We start from the raw sequence: 21,466 nt of genomic DNA on the forward strand, positions 1-21,466 counted from the left end.
TCCAAGAGCGACCAACCTCCATTAACGACCACTTTTTTCAGGAACGGAGAGTGGTCGCTCCAGAGAAGTTTTACTGTATTAGTTTTCTTTTAAATAAAAAGGTTTGAATCTCTTCCATAGACACACTAATGACAAAAATTTTGTCAATATCTACCACTTCAATAACCTTAAACAACTGAATCATGTTATACTATGAAATAACCCTCTGACTTCTTCAATGAGACATTTTCAGATTGATGGATAAGTATTGCCAGAGTTTGAAGTTTCTTCGCAAGGCTGTGGTCAAGGCGGGTTTTAGGTGCTTCCACTTGTAACAATGAACAAGTGAATTCATATTTTATGCTGTACTTTAAATTTTAGATTTAATGTGTTCTCCTTTCTTTTCCCCTCATCATGAATATTTTCCTGTTTAATAAGATTCAGCTGCAAAAATAAAATAATAATATACTTAAGACTGAATATTAAATTTTAATGTGTTGGAGTTATGGGAAAGACTTTATCCCCAAATCTCTTCCATGGCTGGTCTGCTGATTAATGTACTTTGTCAAGTTTTTGTTGACAAACTAACTAAAAATGAAAACCAAGTTTGAATTTTTACCTTTTTAAAACCTGGGGCATGGGACAAAATCGACTCTTTTTCTGGGGACGAAATAGATTTGATAAAAAAGCTGTTACTCCTCAAACTCAAGAAACAAATCCAGGGGTGAAACTTTTTTAAGGCCATTCCAGAGTTGTTTTTTTTTAGGGACAAATCCTGGAATTCTGATTTTAACTAATTTGTCATAATTTAAAATGATATATATCTAAAATATTAATTATTACAAATCGAAGATACAATTTATTGCTTGAAATAATGTAGCATAAAATGAAATGTTAATGCATATTCTCCCCCTGTAGCTATCACTGCCTCTTTTTCAGGAAAATGCTCAGAATTTTTCTTAACTTACTTAAAGTTACTTAAGTTGCTTAATATAAACTTTAAGTTGCAAAATATAAATAATGAAAAATGAACACTCAATTATAAAAGGGAAAGAGAGGAGCAAGTTTTTTTTTAATCCTATGCTCCTGTTCTGTCTTAATGCTGCTTGCTAGGAGCCCTTCCATGGTTTGGTCAAGTGCACCCCTGCAAATGTGTGTTGTCTTTATTGTTATAATTGAAAATTCTCCTGTAAATATCGGCACAGAGTCTTATGAATGCTGTTAGTTTTTTTTCATATTTTGTCAGCAATCATCAATTTATTTTAGTGCATTTTTTTTTAGGTTTTTATCCGCATGTGCTGGAATTTAGTTGAAGTTGGTCGCCAAATGGACGGCATTGGTGCAATAGTCGTATGTTTATGCAATGCCTTAGAGCTTTTGTCAATCATAAATCCTGATGACATGGAACACAAGCTGCTTTTGGCGAGAGTATATATGCATCTCAGCATCAACACATCTGATGTAAGAGGGGAAGATATTTTTTATTACATTCACAATGCAAGAGGAAATATTTTTATATTTTTAGCATTATCATTCGTGTTTCATAGTTTCAGACGTTCTTTTTCTTAAAATTTGTCTGCAGCACAGAAATGAAACAGGGAAATTAAAATACTGAATTAAGAAAAAAAATGTTTTCTTTGTGTGCTGCTAGATAGTAAGTAATATAGTGCGGCTTTGTTAAGTTGAGTTATGGCCTTCACAATGTTTACCTCTTTTGGGAGAGTTGAGTGAAAAAGAGACACGTTATTAGCACAGATTTGAGTTGAAAGACTTTTGCAAAACTAATACTACAAAAGTAATGCTGCTCAACTCATCGCCAATTACCCTACCTTACGATGAAATTGAGCTTTAAAACCTTTAAAAAAAAAATAAATTATTTGTGAAGCTCAAAATCCGCAAATTTTATGCTTGTTTAAGTTCAGCCTTGGAATTAATTTTTTGACTTCATTAATGCTTAATTTTATCATTACTATCATTCATTTTTGTTTTTGCCAGGGGTGTTAGTGATCTGAAATTTCCGACATTTCCGAAAATTTTGGGTTGCTGTTTCCAAAAATTTCTGACTGGCAACATTTTAAAACTGAAGAAATCTTTTTAAATGTTTTTTTTCAATAATTTTTGTATGCATGTTCAAAGAATGTTAGGGGGTCGAGCTTCCAAAAATTTCACACTGTCTTCAGAAAATTCAACTTTGAGTCCACTTGCACCCCTGGTTTTTGCTAACAATTAAATATTTTGTCCCACCCGCTAACAAGAGTAAGTATAATAAAAATTGTTTGCTTTCCTTGTAGGTGATATCATTGCTGCAAGAAATATCAGCTCAAGATCCTATGGCTGTAGGAATCGTTGGTTATATGTATCAATCTGCCCTTTGCTCACTGGAGAATCAGAAAACAAAACAAAGCGTTAAAGTAAGACATTTATTTCTTTTATTCAGAAACTGCTATGAACTTCATCCTCTTTCTGTTTAGGTATTTAAATGTAAATAAAAATGTATGACGATGATCCACCAATGAGATGATCTTAGTCAGTATATCAATTTCAATGAAAATCCAATACTCCCTTAAAATCAGTGATCTCATTAAAAGTGCAGGGTGTTCCAAAAATAACAATATATTTCCATGAAAGCACTAATGAGTTGATTTATTTTACAGATATTTGTAGAAATGCCCTCCTTGGAAGAAAGAATCTATCCCCATTGTTTCATGGAAACTGGATGGTTAAAGCATATGAAGAGTATCGTCACCTGTTCCAGCAAAATACTTAAAACAGCCACCAACAATGCCACTTGTGAAAAAATGCAGATGAACTAGTTGTGTTGTAGATGAAAAACGTCCTGGACAACCATCAGTTATTTCTGAATTTGTTCACAAGTTGCCTAATATTTGCTCTTGTTGGTGGCAATTTTCTGTTTTATTGCTGTTACAGGTTACCCAAGTCTTCATATGTTCCTCAAATACCAGTGAAAAAAATCAATACATTGGTGTTTTCATTAAAATGGATCGCTATTTTTGGAACTCTGTACTTTTGCATAACAAACTGCTTTAGACCAATTGTAACTAATACATTGAATATTTTTGAAGCAGTTATTTTTGTTAAAATCAAGTTTAACCTTGAATTTGACTAAAAGCAATAACTGATTTTGTCTTTTGAGCAAAAATTTTGTTCATCAGCATCTAGCATTCTAATGCAATAAAACAACTGAATCTTATTCTCTCTGACTCTTATCTTTTACTTGAGGCTATTGAGAGAAAAAAACTAGATTTTTTTTATGTTTTGAGTGAAACAAGTGCAAAGTTCAAACCCTAGGGTTGGGGGGGGGGGGGGGGGGGGGGGGTGTAGACTTTTTTTGAAAATTTTTTCTTAGTCATGCTTTGTAGCAGCACCTACCAGGGCTACTAGTACAATCTCTTCCCCCAAAACAGAAGAGAGGTTGTCATATTATTTGTACTGCTTATCTCCAAATTTTCAATTTTGAAATTTTTATCCCTTTGTATCTCATTGACGTCAAGGGCGGATACAAGGGGGGGGGGCGATCGCCCCCCCCCCCTTGAGCCAAGAGATAAATAACCGGGCACCTACCGAAATTAACCAAAAAAAAAAAAACTAAAAAATATCTGCAAAACAAAATATTCTTCAGAGGCAAAAGAACATTATTTCTTGCCTTTATAGGAATAAGAATTTATAACATTTTGTTCTTTGTTGGGATTGAATTTTGGCTTGAAAATATGATGAAACAGAAACCTCAAGATCTTCACCGAGAACGAAAAAGTCTAACGGGCTAAAATGCAAATCATAAAGGGGAAAGGGGGAAACATAACCTTCGCAATCAGACATTCAGAGCCGCCGATTTTTTGATGATGCCAGTCATTCTGTCTGTAGAGCCTCACTCTAGGAAACGGGGAAATGTTCAGTCATTGTCTCTCTTGAATACTGGTTACATCTAACTTCCAAAAGTTGACTATAAGTCCAAAAGAAAACAAATCAGTTTATTAGGATTTTTCAAGAAAGAAGACGAAGATAAAACCCATGAAATTGGTGAGCTACCAGATGTTGTTAGACAAGGTACATTTATGTATTTTGTATTTTCTTTTTGTTTTTTCTTTTTCTGATTCGACAAGTTTTTGGTCTGTATGTGAGTGTGAATGCATAGATATTTTTAACGCCTCATTAACACATTCATTAAAAATCGAAAAGACGGCTCAAAAAATATTGTGAACTGTAATTGACGGTTTGTGTTTTAAGCCTTTGAAAACCTTGTTGTAGCCTTTGAAAACACAAAACCTAAGTTCCGGGATGATAATATTTATCAAAAATTTATTAAATTAGAAAAAACAAAATTGAAAATATTGACTAGGGCCACTCTAGCTTGGGTCAGTTTTATATTTTCTCTATGTATTAAAAAAAAGTAAGGTCAAAGAAATAATGAAAGGAAGTCTGTGGTGGGCTTACGTCCTGGAGACCCCATAGCACCTACAACCTTGAAATTTTGTACAAAATTACTTCGAGCCCCCTCCCCCCATTGTTTGCACCTGGGGTATTATGTTTTAAACTTCGAATTAGATTTTTTGTAATTTTAAGGCAGAAATTTCACATTAATTGCCTATTACCGGGATGAAAGATTTCCCATACCCCCTAGCATTTGATGTCGTTGGAAAGACATTTTTTTTTCTGAATCAGATTCAGCTTGTTCCAATATTATCAACGAATTAAAACAACTCAATCAATTTTTATCACATTTGTATTTGTTTATATATATATATATATATATATATATATATATATATATATATATATATATATATATATATATATATATATGGGGTAAATAATAAAAATCTATCGCCCCCCCCCCCCTTGAGAAGTTTCTGGATCCGCCCTTGATTGACGTACTGAACCTTTTGAGTGTAGAGTATTAAACTACAGTAGAGTCTCGAAAATCCAGGTAGTTGGGGCTTGCGCCGCCTCGGATTACTGAAAACTGATTATCCAAAAAAATTCTTTGGACTACTGAAGGACATGCACTGTTCACTTTCTTACCCTATAAAAAAGAAATACTGTCTCCTCTAAAAATTTATCATTCAAATATCAACATTAAACTTATGTTTTTTTACCCTTAACAAGTTTTGATCGTTTTTTTTTCTTGATGTCTGCACTTACTTATGTGTAAACTTGCAGGCAACCAAAAACTGCCCTTTGATTGTCCTTGTATAAGTTTTGATCAGTTTTCTCGTGACATTTGTGTTTATGTATGAGCGTGAATAAACCTCACATGATACAAAAACATTAGTCATAGAAGGATAAAATTTCATATATACTCTTCATACAGTGTCAAGTTTTGCACTTCCCTTTTAAATTGCAATCGGATGTTCCAAAAGAGCTGTTTGTTCGTTCTTTGGGACAAAAATTTTTTAATTTCACGTTATTTTTGCATCAACCTTCTTCCTACTTTCTCCAAAGCATCTCTTAATCCATCTCTTATAGTCAATGATTATTTCATGTGACTTGGCAATGTTATTGACATAAACCTTTCAATGTATTTCTATTACCTTATTGTATATTGTTAGGGAAGTTCTACATAGCAAAATATTTAAATTTTCAGATTAGAACATTTTTTTGTCTATAAAAAGTATACCTTAAAAATATTAACAAAGCACCTCGGATTAAGCAGAACCTTGGACTTTTGAGACTTGAGTTTTCGAGACTCTACTGTACCTCTATGAATTCTGGCACTTCTTCTAAGAACCTTTTCTAATTAGATAACACATTTAAGTAAAATTATGTAAAAAGGAAATCATTTTTAACCCCATCCTTCTTACTTTCATCAGAATCACTTCTCCATTTTGATATTTCCTAGCCGAATTGCTCATAATATCATCATAATTTTTTTTGTAAAAATAAAGTTCTTATCTTTTCAAAAAATACATGAACAGTACTTAACATTCTATTACATTTTATGAATACAACATTTTATGTGTTTTTTTCATTGGGGTTGTCTATAAATGATGTCACACTTCGGGGAGAGTGGGAGGGTCATGAAGTTGTGAGTGTGTGACAAAAGGGAGGGAGGAGGTAGCAGGAAGTTTGACATTATGCAGTTTTATTATAACTATGCTTATGAAAAGCAGCGTGACATGTGACAATCTTGGGAGGGAAGGGGTAAGGTAAAGTGTGACACAGGTGAGGGGGGTCAAATTGTTGAAAAAAGTGACGTCAGTTATGGACAGCCCCGTTTTAAAGACTGAGAGAGCTCAAACTATTTTTAGTCTTCAACAAGTTTAAATTTGCTGTAATTGTAATGCCACCCCCTGGCATGGCACATACTGCTACCCTTCTTACTTCCTTTCACCATTTTTCTTCCTTTTGCATTTTCTTTTGCTCCCCTCACTCTAATTTGACCTTTGTCTGTCAAGTAAATTATACTTTATTAAAAATTAATGTTAATCATATAAAAGTTAAAAAAAATTGAAGGCGTCTTTGACAGTCCGAACAATTAGATTTCATGTAAAACCAAATAAAAAAAAATCATAAAAATTTTTAAAATATGGAGACATTTTTTATATTTTTGGCTATTTTTGTCAATTATATTTCATGTTAATAGTAAATATTAAGCTTGTAAATATTTGAAAAGTAAGTGGAAAAGTGTAACTTAATTTTAAGTAATAAAAGTAAATTATATTTTTGACTCTCTGGTAAATTATATTTCATGTGTAAAAAAAAAGATTATATAAACAACTCACAAGTGGATATATTTTATGGTATTATGCTTGATTGAACTAGCTTTAGTACTCTTTAATGTGTTTCCATTAAAAGTGTTCTTAACTCAAATTTTGCCACTTTAGTTGTCTGGTTGCGTAGTCTGTTTAAGTATAAATCTGTCCCTAGTCTTGGCTTCATATCAGAATTTGTATCAAATTCAATAATTTGATTTTAAAATTTAATTTTTGTTTTAATATTTTTAATAGATAAAGGTACAGTATAGAGGTGGATATAATAAAGAAGTTAAATATGCTGTTGGAATGATAATGAAGCATAAAAAGTAAGAAAATTTGCTTTACAAGCTAATAGATAATTTTAAAAGTCATTGAAACACTGTTTTCGAATTGTCTTTTTATTCAGAATATTTAATCATAGACGTTTCAGAGTTGTTCTGTAGCTATGTTTTAAGTTCTCATGGAATCTGGAGTAAAAAATTGTTCATAACAATCTGTTTACAACTGTTTGAAATTATTTACACTTCACTTTTCGTAGGTATGGCTACCGATGTGTGATATATGGCTGGGATAATGTGTGTACTGCAAGCAAAGACTGGATCAGACAAATGGGTGTGAGCAATCTGTCCAACAAAGAGAAGCAACCATTTTATCATGTTTTGGTGAATGATGGAACAAACAGATATGCAGCACAGGGTAATGATTTATTCCAAAATTACTAAGCTCAAGTTTAACATTGCAGAGGAAGAATTTTTTTTTCTATTGTTATTTATCATTTTAAAAGTGTACTATTATCTTAATGTTATATAAATATTGCATAAACTGCCATGGGAAGGTTAAAGTGCAGTATCAGACCCGACGAGAGACCATGTCAGCCTAGTCGAAAACTAAGGGTCTGGGCCTTGGGGACACTGACACAAAAAAAAAAAAAAAAAAGAAAAGAGGGGGGGGGGGAGCTCCAAATAAGAAAAATCCTAAAGATTAGGTAAAATTTAGTCTTTTGGTCTTTACAGTTGTGGAACTTAAAATAGAGTTAATTGTTTTGTAGTTAACAATTTTGATTTTTTTTCTTTTCTTCTTTTTTTTGGGGGGGGCGGGGGGGGGGGGGGCAGGAAAGGCTTGCCTTGGTTCTCTGCAGTATCTGCAAATTTTTCTTTCTTTTGTAATTTTTATCTATGTTTAGCTTTTTTGTACAAGCTTGCGCATTTGGTTTACACTGAAGCATGGTTGGCAAAAACCCGGGTTTTTTTAAAAAAGCCCATGGACCCAGGGTTTTTTGGGTTTTTTTAAATAAAACCCAAAAAAAAAAACCCAACTTAAAGCTGGGTTTTTTAAAAGAAATGTGGGTTTTTTTGTCTTTTTTTAGGGGAAAGGTGGGGTACTCGTAGCATATTGTAGCATAAGTATATGGACAAAGCACAAAAATTGTCTTGATAAAAAAAGCTGGAAAATTCAGCGTTTTCAGAAGAAGAGTATAAAAGACGACAAAATTCAAGAATGGTGAAGTTTCAGATTTTTTTAGTTTCCATGATTACCAACAATTAAGGCAAAGTTACTTCTTGAGTGATAAAATCTATTATTTATTTGTTCGTTTTTTATTGCGACATTTTTTTTTTGTATTTTACTTTATTGTATTTCATTTTGTTATGCAAAACTACTGTAGAACCTCAAGTAGTTTAAATCCCTTTTTACTGAACTCCAGCCTAATTAAGACATTTCTTTGAATTTTATGTTGCCTGTTTTTCTATTTCTGTGTACAGAGTAAGAAATATTAAACTTTTTCGTAAGATAATGAAAATACTGTACATCCTATTCCGTTTTCTGTCCGACCGTTTGTAAAACCTGTTTAATTTCTAAAAAATATACCTTGTTTATTCGAGTTTTGTGACGTGTTGGTTTGCAGAAAATAATTCACATGAGAGCCTTTTAGCTAAAGTAGTATCCTTTGTACAATCTGCAAATACCGAGAAAATCTGACGTGACAGGACTTAGTCCAGATAATTTGAGTTCCTTATTGACCAGTTAAAGGAAAAAGTTAAATATATTTATTTAAAATCTTTGAAGCATTTTTTAATGCCCTTAAGAGTTAAGAAATACTATTAAAGTTCAAAATTCATTTTTTATGTCCATTGCCTATTGTGAAGAAGAAATAAAAAAGAAGTTTAAATTGTAAAAGTATTTAAATTATTTTTTAAAAAAAAGTTCTCAAAAAATTTTAAAAAACCCAAAAGTGGGCTAAATAATGGGTTTTTTTAAATGGGTTTTTTCAAAAAAACCCATTGGGTCCAACCCAATTGGGTCCAATCTGGCCAACCCTGCACTGAAGATAAAGAATGACAAAAAAAAAAAAAAGAGAAAAAACACCAGTTCTAACATTTCTCTATAATTAGTATGTAATCCAAAACGTATTTCTTCAAATATCTGAGAAACTCATTCCTGCAGATGTTGAGCTTTATCTTCCCAGGACACTCCTACTGGGATAAAATTGTGCATGAAGAGAAATTTCACATGCATTTCCTGCTGTCATCCTAATAAACCTATAGTTGGGGCAAACATAACCTGGCAGCGCCATAATGCTGTGATTAGGTTCTGTGTAACCTTCACAATGCTGCTAAGTTAGGTTTGCCCCCACTACAGTAGGTTTTTATATTTGCATAAATTTTACAAGTTCATGCTTTTTATTTTGTGATAGATCTTATTTCCTAGATTCCTTCAAAGCTAGCAAAAATAAATAGCCGAGAACTATAATTAAAGCCAACAAATGGAAAAAGTCAGGGAAACTAGATAAATTGCTCAGCAGCACACTTAAACCCAGTCTTTCTAACCCAGTCTAAAACCAAAGTTAACCTCACTTGTTTTTTTTTTTTTTATATATATATTTTTACTAGTTTTTTTTTTTTTTAAATAGCCAAACCGTTCATCCTCAAAAAAAAAAGTCACCACTGTCTATCAATTTTCTTCTTTGTGTTTAGATTTAATTTTTACTTTTCAACAAATTCAACATTACTAAGCAAAAACTTGCATGGAAACTGACTATTGGTCATTACGGTGGATCGAAAAAAACGAAATTTTGAATCTTAATTTGGAATACCTGCCAAAAGCTGTGCATGTGTAAGTACAACACACATGTAAAATATTATCAAGACTGAACAACTCTTTGAGGGTCCTACCAAGGCTTGAATTTCTCCAAAAATAGAAAAAAAGGTCAATTTTCCAAAATTTTTATGAAAATACTAGTGTTTAAAATTTTTGTTATAATATGGTTAAAATGCTTCCTTTGAACACTCTTTTCATGTATCTTCACAATTATTTACAGTTTTTCCACCATTAAGTTTGCACATAAGCCGTTAAGTTTCGCGAAATTAACCAAAAGTTGACTTTTTTAAAGCTTTTTTGAACATTGCAATATTTCTTCTTTTAAAGTCCAGTTTTCTTTTTTACAACGCCTGTACAAAATGCACTTTTAAACGGAAGTGAAGTTAAACTTTATTACATTAACAGCCCAGCATCCACTAAAAACAGGTGGCTGCATTTCCAGTTCCATTTTACCTTTTCCATCTGCCGAGTCACATGTATTAAGTAAAAATTTATTACTCATTTTACATTAGAAGTGAACTATCAAAATGATTTAGTTGTACTAACTAAAAAAAACATAGAGAGAAGTGCATTGGTTACAAAGAATGTACAGTCGGACCTCCATATATCGAAGTAGCAAATTGACGGAAAAAAATTCGATATATAGAAATTTCAATATATAGAAACAATCTTATTTTATCATAAAAATCTCCTAACACATTAAAATTAAAGCTAATTTTCGTGCATGAAACCCAATTTCTAATTTATACGAGCATCGGATTAAACAAAAGTTAATAACTGAAAAATTAACAGAAATTACATTTTTGTGCCTTCATACATCTTCATTCGTCGGAAGTTCAACTTGATTCGCAATATGAGGGGATTTTCGTTGGGCAATGTAATCGAGAGAAAAGTAAAAAACCAATCTACTTAACTTGAATGATTTTTGCTGAAGCTAAAAAGACTAGGAATTATAATCAACAGACAAAAAGGATAACTTGAAACTGATTTTACAGTGTTACTGGCTGCAACTAAGATTTGAAATAAACTTGAGGGAATTTAAGAACTCCAGAACGGAACAACAACCCATAGCTGCCAAGTGCTCCGTTTTTCCCGGAGTTTCTCCGATTTTTATTGCGTACTCCGAAAATCCGATTTATTCCAAAAAACTCCGTTTTTTGACTTTGCTTGTACACTTTTCGATTTCTGAGGAAAAAGAAGAAATTTCCCTATCCTAGAAGGTAGGAAGTGTGCACAAACTCAACAAAAGAGGAGGCGATTTTATGCCCTGGAAGCATTAGTGTCAAGATAAACACTGAGTGGGAGCGCTAATCGATCGGAGAACATCGTTTTTTCATCGAGCATTTCAGCTACGTGCAAAACGTAGCCGCCATATTTGGTTATTCAGAAGATGGAAGTAGACGATGCTTAAGTGCTTTCGTTTTCAAAGACAAAGCAGAATTGGGGGTTTCTTTTAACTGCAAACTAATGAAAATCAGCAAAATGTGCTGCAAAATGTTTTTTTTTTTTTAAATAATTTTATTGAGAAATGAAAACAAGTATACTATTTAAAATTTCATTTTATCCCTATTGCTTTGGACACGAATGTGCTAAAGATTCTCAATTAAATTGTAGTTTTATGGGGATTTTTTATTTTCAAATCTTTTTCATGCAACAAATTCAAAATTTTATATCTGAATAGACTGACTTAGTCGCCATATTTGGTCATTTGCGAGATTTAAGTACACAAAACTCTTCAAGTGGCCAAGTTTTCAAAATCGGAATTAGATGTTTATTGCAATGCAAACTATTGAAAATAATGCGAAATGGGCTTTTTTTTTCCGGAAAATTCTTAATTTTTTTCTTGAAAAATGAAAAAAATTTTTCTTCAGAATATTATGTTATCCTGATTGGTTTGGATCCTAATGTACTAAAAACTGTCTATTTCATCAAAATTTTAGTTTTTTTAAGGATTATTAATTATTTATAATTACTTTTAATGCAACAAATTCAAAAATCTATCATCTTAAATTTTTTGCATTGTTGCCATGTTTGGTCATTTGCAACATGGAAGTAGACAAGACTATTAATTGCCTAAGTTTCCGAAAACAGAATTGGTTGTTTGTCTCAATGCAAACTATTAAAAATAACAAAAATCAAAAAGTTATGGTTTTTTTTTAAATTATTTTTTTGAAAGAGAAATTTTATTTGTATTTGATCCTTATTGCCTAGGAGGCTTTGTTATAAGCTGAAACCATTTCATCTAAAATGAAGGTTCCTGCTGACTTCTCATTTATTTATTTATTTTTTTTAATAAATCAGAAATCTATTTTAACTTGAATTTTCCATGTACAAAAAAAGTATTGAATGACTCTATTTTAAAATGTGTGAGGTCCTATTCATCTATTTTTTTCATGAAAGTTGTAAAAACTGCCCCATCTCCCCTCCAGTTTGTGTTTCAAAACTTGGTGACAGTGGTAGCCACTAAGTTTTTGGAGTCTAGTGGCCACTGGCCACTTAGAAGATTTCCAAGTCTTGACCTTTACTATGAAGCTGCTTTACTTTCAAGTATAAGAAGTAATCGTGTTTTTTTTTTTTTTTTTTAAATCTTCAATATATGTTCTTATGCAATGCATTTTCAATACATGTAGGATATGTATAAAGGAATATTTTTAAAAAGGGTTGCATTTTTATTAAATCAAACAGTAATCATGTTTTTTTTTTTTTTTTAATTTTCAATATGTACTTACGTAATGATGCTTTTTTAATGTAAAATATTTTTATCTTATACTTGGTTGTAGTTTTGTTGAAAATCTAACATGAAAATTCAGAAACGCTTTGTAATGGTGCTTAGAACTTATAGAAGCTTACGGTACAGAAGGAAGGTTTAGCACAGGCCACGATTTGGTGCTCCTATTTTAACCCTCATTGCTCCTATTTTTTCCCTTAAGTGCTCCTATTTTTTTTATCTTGAGGTTGGCAGCTATGACAACCTATCTACACACCCCTCAAACCCAGATTTCTTATGAATTTCTCAGCAACCTTTAGTAAACATAATATTCTCCCCTAACTTTCATTTTTCATGAGACAAACAGTCTAAAGTGGGAAAAAAAATGTATGAATGTCTCGAAAAAAATTTCGATAAACAGAGATTTTTTCGATATATAGAAACAATTTTTCTATGTTATGAGCATTGAAATTTGCTGGGATTTCGATATATAGAAAATTTCGATATGTGGAAGTTCGATATATGGAGGCTCGACTGTATATTTACTCACACACAGTCGCTCTGACATATAAGCATCAACATTTCACAAAATGAGGGACTTAAAAAATATCAGTTAGTTAAAGCAACAGAAAATAGTCAATTCTTCACATCTATTCATGAAACCTCTTTGAAATCATTTTTTGTTTCAAACGATGACATGATACTTCGAGATTTGATTTTTGCTTTTATGAAGCCATTTCTTGCCGATTGACTAATCACAAAGAAGCTTCTGTCACAATATTAGCACAGCGTTCCACCACTTGAGTGTGACAGGAGAACTAAACAAACACAAAATTGGCGTTGGTGTTTTCAATCTATTGTTGAAGACTTTCATTAGATATGCCAGCTAAAATAGGAAAGGGGTGTCAGTTATTGCACATTCTTGCCGGTTGATAACATCAGAGTAGTCTGATGCATTAAAGTTAATCCTTGAATTATAGAATTCTCTCATTTCTACATGGGCAGAAGTCACTTGTCTGACCTTCAAAATCTTCGCAAAGCCAGTTCTCTGATGTACTTCGTTCATCAGTGATCACTGTTAAGAGAATATTTTCCGGGTGGCAAAAATAGGCATTTCGTTGAATGACAGGATCAATAATTTTTTTCAGATTTTCACTTACGTAACGAGATGCTGTAATAACACTGATGAGGAACAGCAATGTTTTGTTTCAATTCCAGAAGAAGAAAAATTTGCAACGGCTATACTCTCGCCAACAGAGCCATCAACATCTTTTGGTGTTTATGTCACTTCAAAAGTGGAACAAATGAGACTTTCTCTGCCAACGCTATCAACAGTGGCAGATCTACCAGTACAGCATATCTGACAGATGTGCGATATGCTGCAGCAATTGCTTCAGAAACATTGCAGGATTTTGATACTGTGTCAAATAATTATCGCCCTAAAGTCGGTGATCGGAATAAAATTCGAAGACAGAGACACAAGTGTCACAGACGAAGTACGTGCTTCTGAAAGGGTTTGAAAATTATATTTTTCGATAGCCGAAAAGACTATCCGCAGGACCAATAGATAAATTGCTAGGCAGGTGCGACAATTTACCACTGGTCCAGTTTAAAGCAACTACGCTCCTTGTAAGTGCTGAGCTGTTAATATAATAAAATATAATTACATTTCCATTTAAAACTGCATTCTTCACAGTCATTGCAAAAAAAAATTGGACTTTAAACAGAGTGGCGACAGGAATTGTGAAAAAAAGTTCCCTGACTTTTCCCTGATTTCCCTGATTAAGTTCACCAAATTTCCCTGATTTACGTTACCAGTGATAATGGTTTTCTTTCTTTGTTTTACTTGAAATCCATTGTATGTTTGTATAAAATGCAGTATTTTAAACGTTTTAAGTTGTGTAAAGTTGTTGAACTATAGATATCTTTTAAAAAGATGCTACTTTTTTAATAAAATGGTTAAAAAAACATATCAAGTTAAGTTTTTTGGAGAAAAAAAAACCTACAAAACAGTATATTAAATTTTTCTACATGGAAAGATTATAGAAATTTTTTTAAAAAATATTTTACTTCCAGGAACCACTTAGCATAAGAATTTTAAGAAACTATTAAAATCACTCTTAAAAACATGTGTGTATTTCTGATAGAACTAAAATGTAATTGAATTTATTTTGAACTAAATTTTCAAACAGTATAATAATTGTTGCAAGAATAAAAAGTAATAGTGAAAGCATAGAAGTAATGTAGTTATTCTTATATAACTAATTGACATATTTATGCAAAACAAATGAAACCATTCGACATCCATTCAAAGGGAGCTTTTCTCTAATCAAGAACATAGGTTTTAATGAATGAATACAGCATTTTAACAATACAAAATAAAAATATTTACTTAAGTACACAGGTTAACTCTATTTCAAATGATTTTAGTATGTAACGAAAAAAAATCTTAGATTGCTTTTGTAACAAACAACTTTGAAATGCAAGGGAAAAAAAAGAAAACAGAAAAAAAAAAGCAATTTGTTAATTTCAAAACATATAAAAGAAGACTACAACTTGGTTATAAATTAAAAGAATCATTAAAGTCTGAAGAAAAGAAAACCTTTATAATCTGCGGCGGCAACAAATAGTATAATGGCAAAAAACAGTTTTTTTTTTACTGAAAGTTCAATTTTAGCAATTAAATTAAATTGCGAAGAAGTAATAACTTTTAAGCTTTTATCAGTAATCATTCAAAAACCAAAGATTTCTTCTTGAAATCGTAATTACAGTAGGATAATTACTTCAAGACAATGGAATAAAGGCAAAGGAGCTAAGGCATTAACGAAGGTTTCCTCTTTGCCTGTATGGTTGTTTATTTTACGTAGCCTTGAAAGCGTGAAAGGAAACTTCAAGCTAGGTAAAATAAACAACCTAACAGACACTAATGCAATCTTAGGAAGTTCATCCTGTGGTTAATAAGTAAGATTCAATACTTTGACGTTGAGAAAAAAAAGATGAACCAATATGCAGCAGTGTATAATCACACCTCATTAATTTTACTTTTTTTTGAACAGATAATTGGCAGAAAATGCGTAGGGAATTAGAATACGTAATTTTGTAATGCAAAAAAAAAAAATTCATAAAATCAATTTTTCCTGATTTTTTGATATTTTTTCAAAATTCCCTGATATTTCCCTGATTTCTCTCTGATGATTAAAGTTCCCTGACTTTTCCCTGATCTCCCTGATCTGTCACCACCCTGTTAAAAGAAAAAAATATTACAATTTGAAAAAAGGCTTAAAAAAAGTATGTTTTTTAATTTCACGAAATTTTACGAACTTGTGTGTGTACCTAATACTGCAAAGAATGTAAATAATTTTGAAGATACGTGAAAAGCGTGTTAAAAGGAAACATTTTAATGGTATTAGAATAAAAATTTTGAAACTTATTATTTTCATAAAAATTTTGGAAATTTTTCCCATATTTTTGGAGAAATTCAAGCCTTGGTAGGACCCTCAAGGAGTTGTTCAAACTTGATAATATTTTACGTGTGTATTGTTCTTACATATGCACAGCTTTTGGTGGGTATTCCAAATTAAGATTCAAAATTTCGTTTTTTTCGATCCACCCTATTGGTCATGGGTTTTGAGTTTTATAACATACATGAATACCAACTTTTACCAATTAGACATAGAATGTAAGCATTTTTGCTGTTTTTTAAACTTTTTATGTTTAAGTTTCGCTTTTTACAGAATTTAAAATCTGATTTCATCTACTTCTAATAAACCCCTCATTTGTGTTTACTTCTGTGATTTTACCTTGTCATACTACACATATATAATTTTGTCATTACGACTATTTTAAACCCTTCTTGTATCTTGCATTGTATAGTGTAAGTTGGCACACTTGCCATTTTGACACAGCTTACTCAAAAATTTTGAATTCAAATCAGTTCCAGCTATATCCACTCTTAAAAATTATCATTGATTTTCACCAGTATTTAGCTTAAGTTTGTGAAGAGTTTAGAAAATAAAATTCATCTAAAAAGTTAATTAAGGACATTTAGGACGGTAATAGAATATGAAAATCATTATGTTGCATTAATTGTTTTTTATTAATAAAGTTGTTACATTTTAATTCAATTTGAATTTTTAGTAGCATATGTGAAAAGTATATCTCAAGTGGTAACAATTTTATTTTCAAAAGCACTAATTTAAGCAATTCTTGTAAAAAATCAACGTTTTTTTCCTGAAAACATTACCTTCTGTTAGTCGTGGAAAGTTACAGGCAGAAGCACGGACTTGAAAACTCGAAATTTTGTAGATACCCCGCATTTTCCAAAATGCAAACACTCTCTGCACTCAGTCACTTAGTTTATGAAGTAAACATTAAGCGTCTTACAGAAAAATTTAAAATTTTAGGCATGAAATCTAAATATCTCTGATGTTTGAAAAATGAAATACATTTATGAATTTTATTTTTTGTACTAATATCATATAGTCATTGTATATTTATAACTACAAATACAGTCGACTCCCGCTACAACGAGATCCGACTTATGCGAAATGGCTATAACATGATTTTTTCCCCGATAAAGAATTTTATTCCTAATGCGAATTCTTCGCCCACAACACAAAAATTTTCCAAAGGGAATCGTGGTGTGTAAGTATCAGCTTAGTTATTGGCTACAATTTTTTTTTTTTTTTTCGTGAATTGACCTTCATTCCTTTGGCATCACTGAGAGCGGAAGTTCCCACACCGTATGAGTGTGAACATCGCTTATACAAATAACTCCTCCTCATTTGCCATTTATTTTTTTCATTCTATATGGGAAAGTTGATGAAATATAATGACACCTAAGAGCGCTGTTTCATTTAAAGTTTGAAAATGGAAGGAAAAAGAGAAAGTTTCTACAATCAAAGAAAAGCTAAAGATTATGTGCTTGGAACAACTATAAAATGCGTCTAAGGTAGCACGACAATAAGGTATGAGTGCATTTTCCATATCTACAATTAAAAAGCAAAAAAACGAATTCCGTAAAAGCTCACTGAGTAGTTTCTAAGCGAAATGCAAAAATTGAAAATGGAAGCTGCTCTTGTATTGTGAATTTAAGAAACCAGGAAGAGGGGTGTTGCCATTGATGGAAACGTTATAAAAGAACTAGTTAAGCGACTGTATTGTGTATTCAAAATTATATAAGAATAACGGTTAGATCATGCAGCATAAATCATCATCTGCGCTTTATTAAGTTACAAATATCATCTATTGTGCAGTATATGGTCTTCGGTACAACTATAGTGCATTTGTTTTTCTTACTACACAATGTATGTACCATAGTGGTTTATTTTAAGTCTTTCTTTCCAATTGAGCATTAATTTTGTGCATTGTAGCAGTTTTTTTTTTTTTTGTTAAATAAAACAATTTTTTTTAAAAAAATACAAATAAAAATTCAATTTTTTTTCATGAAAGAAACAGTAAAGTATAGTTAAGAAATGGTTTTTAACTGTTTGAGGTGGTGTTTACAAGTGTCTTTAATTTATGGGTATGTTGATAAAAGTTTTTACACATACCCTTTTCCATAACGCGAAATTTCGACTTACGCGAGGGGTCTTGGAACTTATCCCTTGCGTAAGTCGGGACTCGACTGTAGTTAAGTTACAAAAGTAAAAAAAAATTTCTGCTTTGATTAAACAATCCTTTGTTCTGCTGAAACAGGTGTGTGCAATATCTTGCTGAGACCTGTTATCTAGGGAGTTAAGAAGTGGGCAATTAACTCCCTTGCTTGTCAGAAGTTAATGTGATATGTACATGGTCGTGGCTCTTGCTATTTTTCAGTATAATTTGCACTGAATGTCCCCCCCCCCCCCCACCCCTAATCTAGAAAAATTAAAAATAACTGTACTGCTCTTGGTTATTTTTCTGCTTTAACAACTCATAGCTTTTTTCTTATTTGTTTGTTTCCTGCACAAAATAATTTTATATCTAATATGTATGCAATTTTCATTTCAAATTTCATGCCTTACGATGTTGAATTTAGTTTATGTGTTCGAATACCTATACCTAGTGATGTGGATCGGGTAAATACCCAGCGGGTAGGTAAATATTTTTTGGGTATTTACCCGGGTATTTTATAAAAAATGCGAAAAAGTAAATGAAATTTTTTTTTAAAAATCTAAATATGAAAAAATTGGTAAAACTGATATATACATATGTATTACACAGTTTATAATATTTTTTATTGAAAGACTTGATGAATTCATGAAAGAAACATATCGTGAACCAAAGAATCTTTCTTTTCAATGTCATAATTGGAGAAGTATAAGCAATTCATTATGAACTTCAGGATTTCAAAATCACAATCTATTTTAGTCATATCCAAAATGAAAAAAAAGGAAGCATGAGGGATGTTTGGAAGAATAAATTGAGAAGTTATTAAGACACTATGGTGTTATTTATTTCACTGATATTTAAGTTATAACATGGAAAATATAGAAAAAGTTTTCACATTAATAAGCAAAAAAAAGGGAAATTTTCTTTTCTGTTGCCTTGCTCATTTGCATTTGCTCCCCTGTAGGGTGGGAAGGTAAATATTTTCTTGGGTATTTATCCGAAGACAGGGTAAATCCCCTAGTAATTGCGCATTTTGCAAAAAATTTTTAGGTAGTATTAAAAGGTGAATATTTTCTTTTTTAAACATAAACCCTAAAATAAAAGATTAAAAATTTTGAATGAATTTTAAATGTTTATGTATATTATGTGTGTGTGTGTATATATATGTGTGTGATACAGAATACACCTGAAGAATTGAACTAAGTTTGGAGGAAATTTCTGCATAAGATATAGGTAAATAAATAGTAATAATAAATTGAGCGACACTTCGTTACATTTTGATGTCATGCAGGGACATATTACTGGGTTATAAAAGACTAGGACCTTAAAAAATGATGTTTGCTTTTTTTTTGTAACCAGTTAAGCTTTTTTCTTCTTGTAGAATGACTTTTTATATCTGAAATTTGTCGATCAACATTGATTAGACATATCCAACACATTTAATGTGAATATCATATTAGATTGCTAAGCTGTTTCGCACAATAATTCTTTAAATATGTGATCAAAATACAATTTTTGGGCAAAGCTTTATTGTTTTGTATATGGTTCATTGTATATATACATAATGGAATACATACAGAAAAGTATTTTAGTTGAATATAAATTTTTGAAATAAATACCCGGGTATTTACCCATTTTGGGTATTTACCCGGGTATATACCCTGGGTATTTACCCCTAAAAATAAATACCCGGGTATTTTACATCACTACCTATACCTAAACTTTTTCCAGCATTCTCCCTCCCCCACACCCTTTTATATATTTCACATCACGATGGCCATAATTAAGTGATTCTGTTCATTGAATGTTCAGCAATTGAATGATTCTCTCAAGTGAATTTATATTCATTTGTTAAAAGACTTCAGAATTGAATGAATCTGTGCATCGATTTTGGAAACGGATAAACTTCTTGAGTGCTTTTCCTGCATATCTCTCAATTGCACCCCTCACTCATTTTAACATTTCTTTCTTTCTTTTTTTTTTTTTTTTTTTGAAAAATTATTCATTAATTACATAAACTCGGGTACAGACGAAATATTGGTGCAGTATGCTGATGATTATTATAAGAGCATAATTTAACCTTCTAAAAATTTTGCACAGGGAATGGCAATGAAATTTGTGTCTTTTTGCAATTGCAAGTTTTTAAATAGTCTGATTTGGAACTCTCCAAAAGTCCTAAACAAACCCTTGATTGAATTAGATACTTTTTGTTAATGAAGGAATTTTTCGTATCTATTCTGATGTATGTATGATGAAGTTCAAGAAAAAACAATAATAATAAGGAAACTATGATAAAATAAATTTTCAGAACTAAGTTTCAAATGCAATAATTGCTTTTTTAAACTTTTGCTTTTAGAAAATTTGAAAATCGATGACAGTGAGTTGCCAGTTCAACATATTGAAGTTGGGAGGTTTTTTGAATCATACCATGGGAACCACTATCTGGCGAATAAGCAAAAGATGATTGAATATCCTCAAGATTTTAAAGTTTTAAAAGAATTGCTTAATATAACGGAGACCATGGAGTGTAAATAATTTTGCTTTTACTCTCTCCCCATCCTTCCCTTTTTTCTTTTAAAAAGGTTGTTGATTTTTTTACAGTGTTGTAAACATTATAACTTTGTATGTTATTGATGGATGTACAAATATTTAAAAAATAAATATTCTCTCTTGTTTGTTGTAATTTTTTGGTCTTACTGAATGCTATTCTTAACTAGTTTATAGTTTCTCAGAATTGCCAAAGTAACATAGTTTCAGTCTGTAACTTTATTTTACAGAAAATCATTTTGACCCCAAGCAATTTTTTTTTTTTTTTTGTTTTTTTTTTTTTTTGCCAACTGCTTTTTGCTTTTCTATATTTTCCAAAAAAGCTTATTCCTGCCTTCACTCTTTCTAAATCTTTGTGCTGTGTAGTAATATAAAGTTTTCAAGAGAATAGTTTTTTTTTTAAAACTCAAACTAACGGTTTAAATCTAGAAGTGTAAGCAGGTGTTATTTTGACCCCTTTGAAAAAATAGAAATGCAAATGCATATACTGATGCTGAAACATAGCAAAAACTCAAAATGCTTCTTGAAACATATCAATGCAAGAGCTGAAAGCATTCATAATGTTTTTGTACATAAAAGGCCGCATTAGCTGCTAGTTTCGGAAACATAACTTAATGCTTCTCCTGAATTTGAATGTGTAAAGCCTGGTATATCAGAGGGAGTAGTATTGCTTGCCTGTCATCTTACAACTTAACAAGATTTTTTTTTTGTAAAGTTGTCAAATGATTTGTTATTGCTACTATAAAATGAAACGAAAATCAAAATGTATAATGTAAATTCTACTTTTGTCCTACTTTTTATATGATGAGTCTTAATTTAATAATTTCTTTAA

At 31.3% G+C, this 21,466-nt stretch overlaps 1 protein-coding gene across 2 annotated transcripts in view; it reads left to right on the top strand.

Moving 5' to 3' along the window:
• LOC129230619 (F-box only protein 21-like) overlaps positions 1-20,761 on the top strand; it is an 85,522-nt gene extending 64,761 nt beyond the window's left edge. Inside the window, exons 8-12 of one of the 2 annotated variants that reach the window (XM_054865035.1) lie at positions 1,261-1,440; positions 2,271-2,390; positions 6,945-7,018; positions 7,231-7,388; positions 20,444-20,761. In XM_054865035.1, the coding sequence (XP_054721010.1) occupies positions 1,261-1,440; positions 2,271-2,390; positions 6,945-7,018; positions 7,231-7,388; positions 20,444-20,622 (711 nt within the window). In that variant the 3' untranslated portion in view covers positions 20,623-20,761. The remainder of the gene's footprint in view (positions 1-1,260; positions 1,441-2,270; positions 2,391-6,944; positions 7,019-7,230; positions 7,389-20,443) is intronic. The other variant, XM_054865036.1, reaches the window with a different exon arrangement.
• The last annotated feature ends 705 nt before the right edge of the window (positions 20,762-21,466 follow it).

Source organism: Uloborus diversus, chromosome 9 (assembly GCF_026930045.1).
Source record: "Uloborus diversus isolate 005 chromosome 9, Udiv.v.3.1, whole genome shotgun sequence".
In the NCBI taxonomy this organism is placed as follows: Eukaryota; Metazoa; Arthropoda; class Arachnida; order Araneae; family Uloboridae; genus Uloborus; species Uloborus diversus.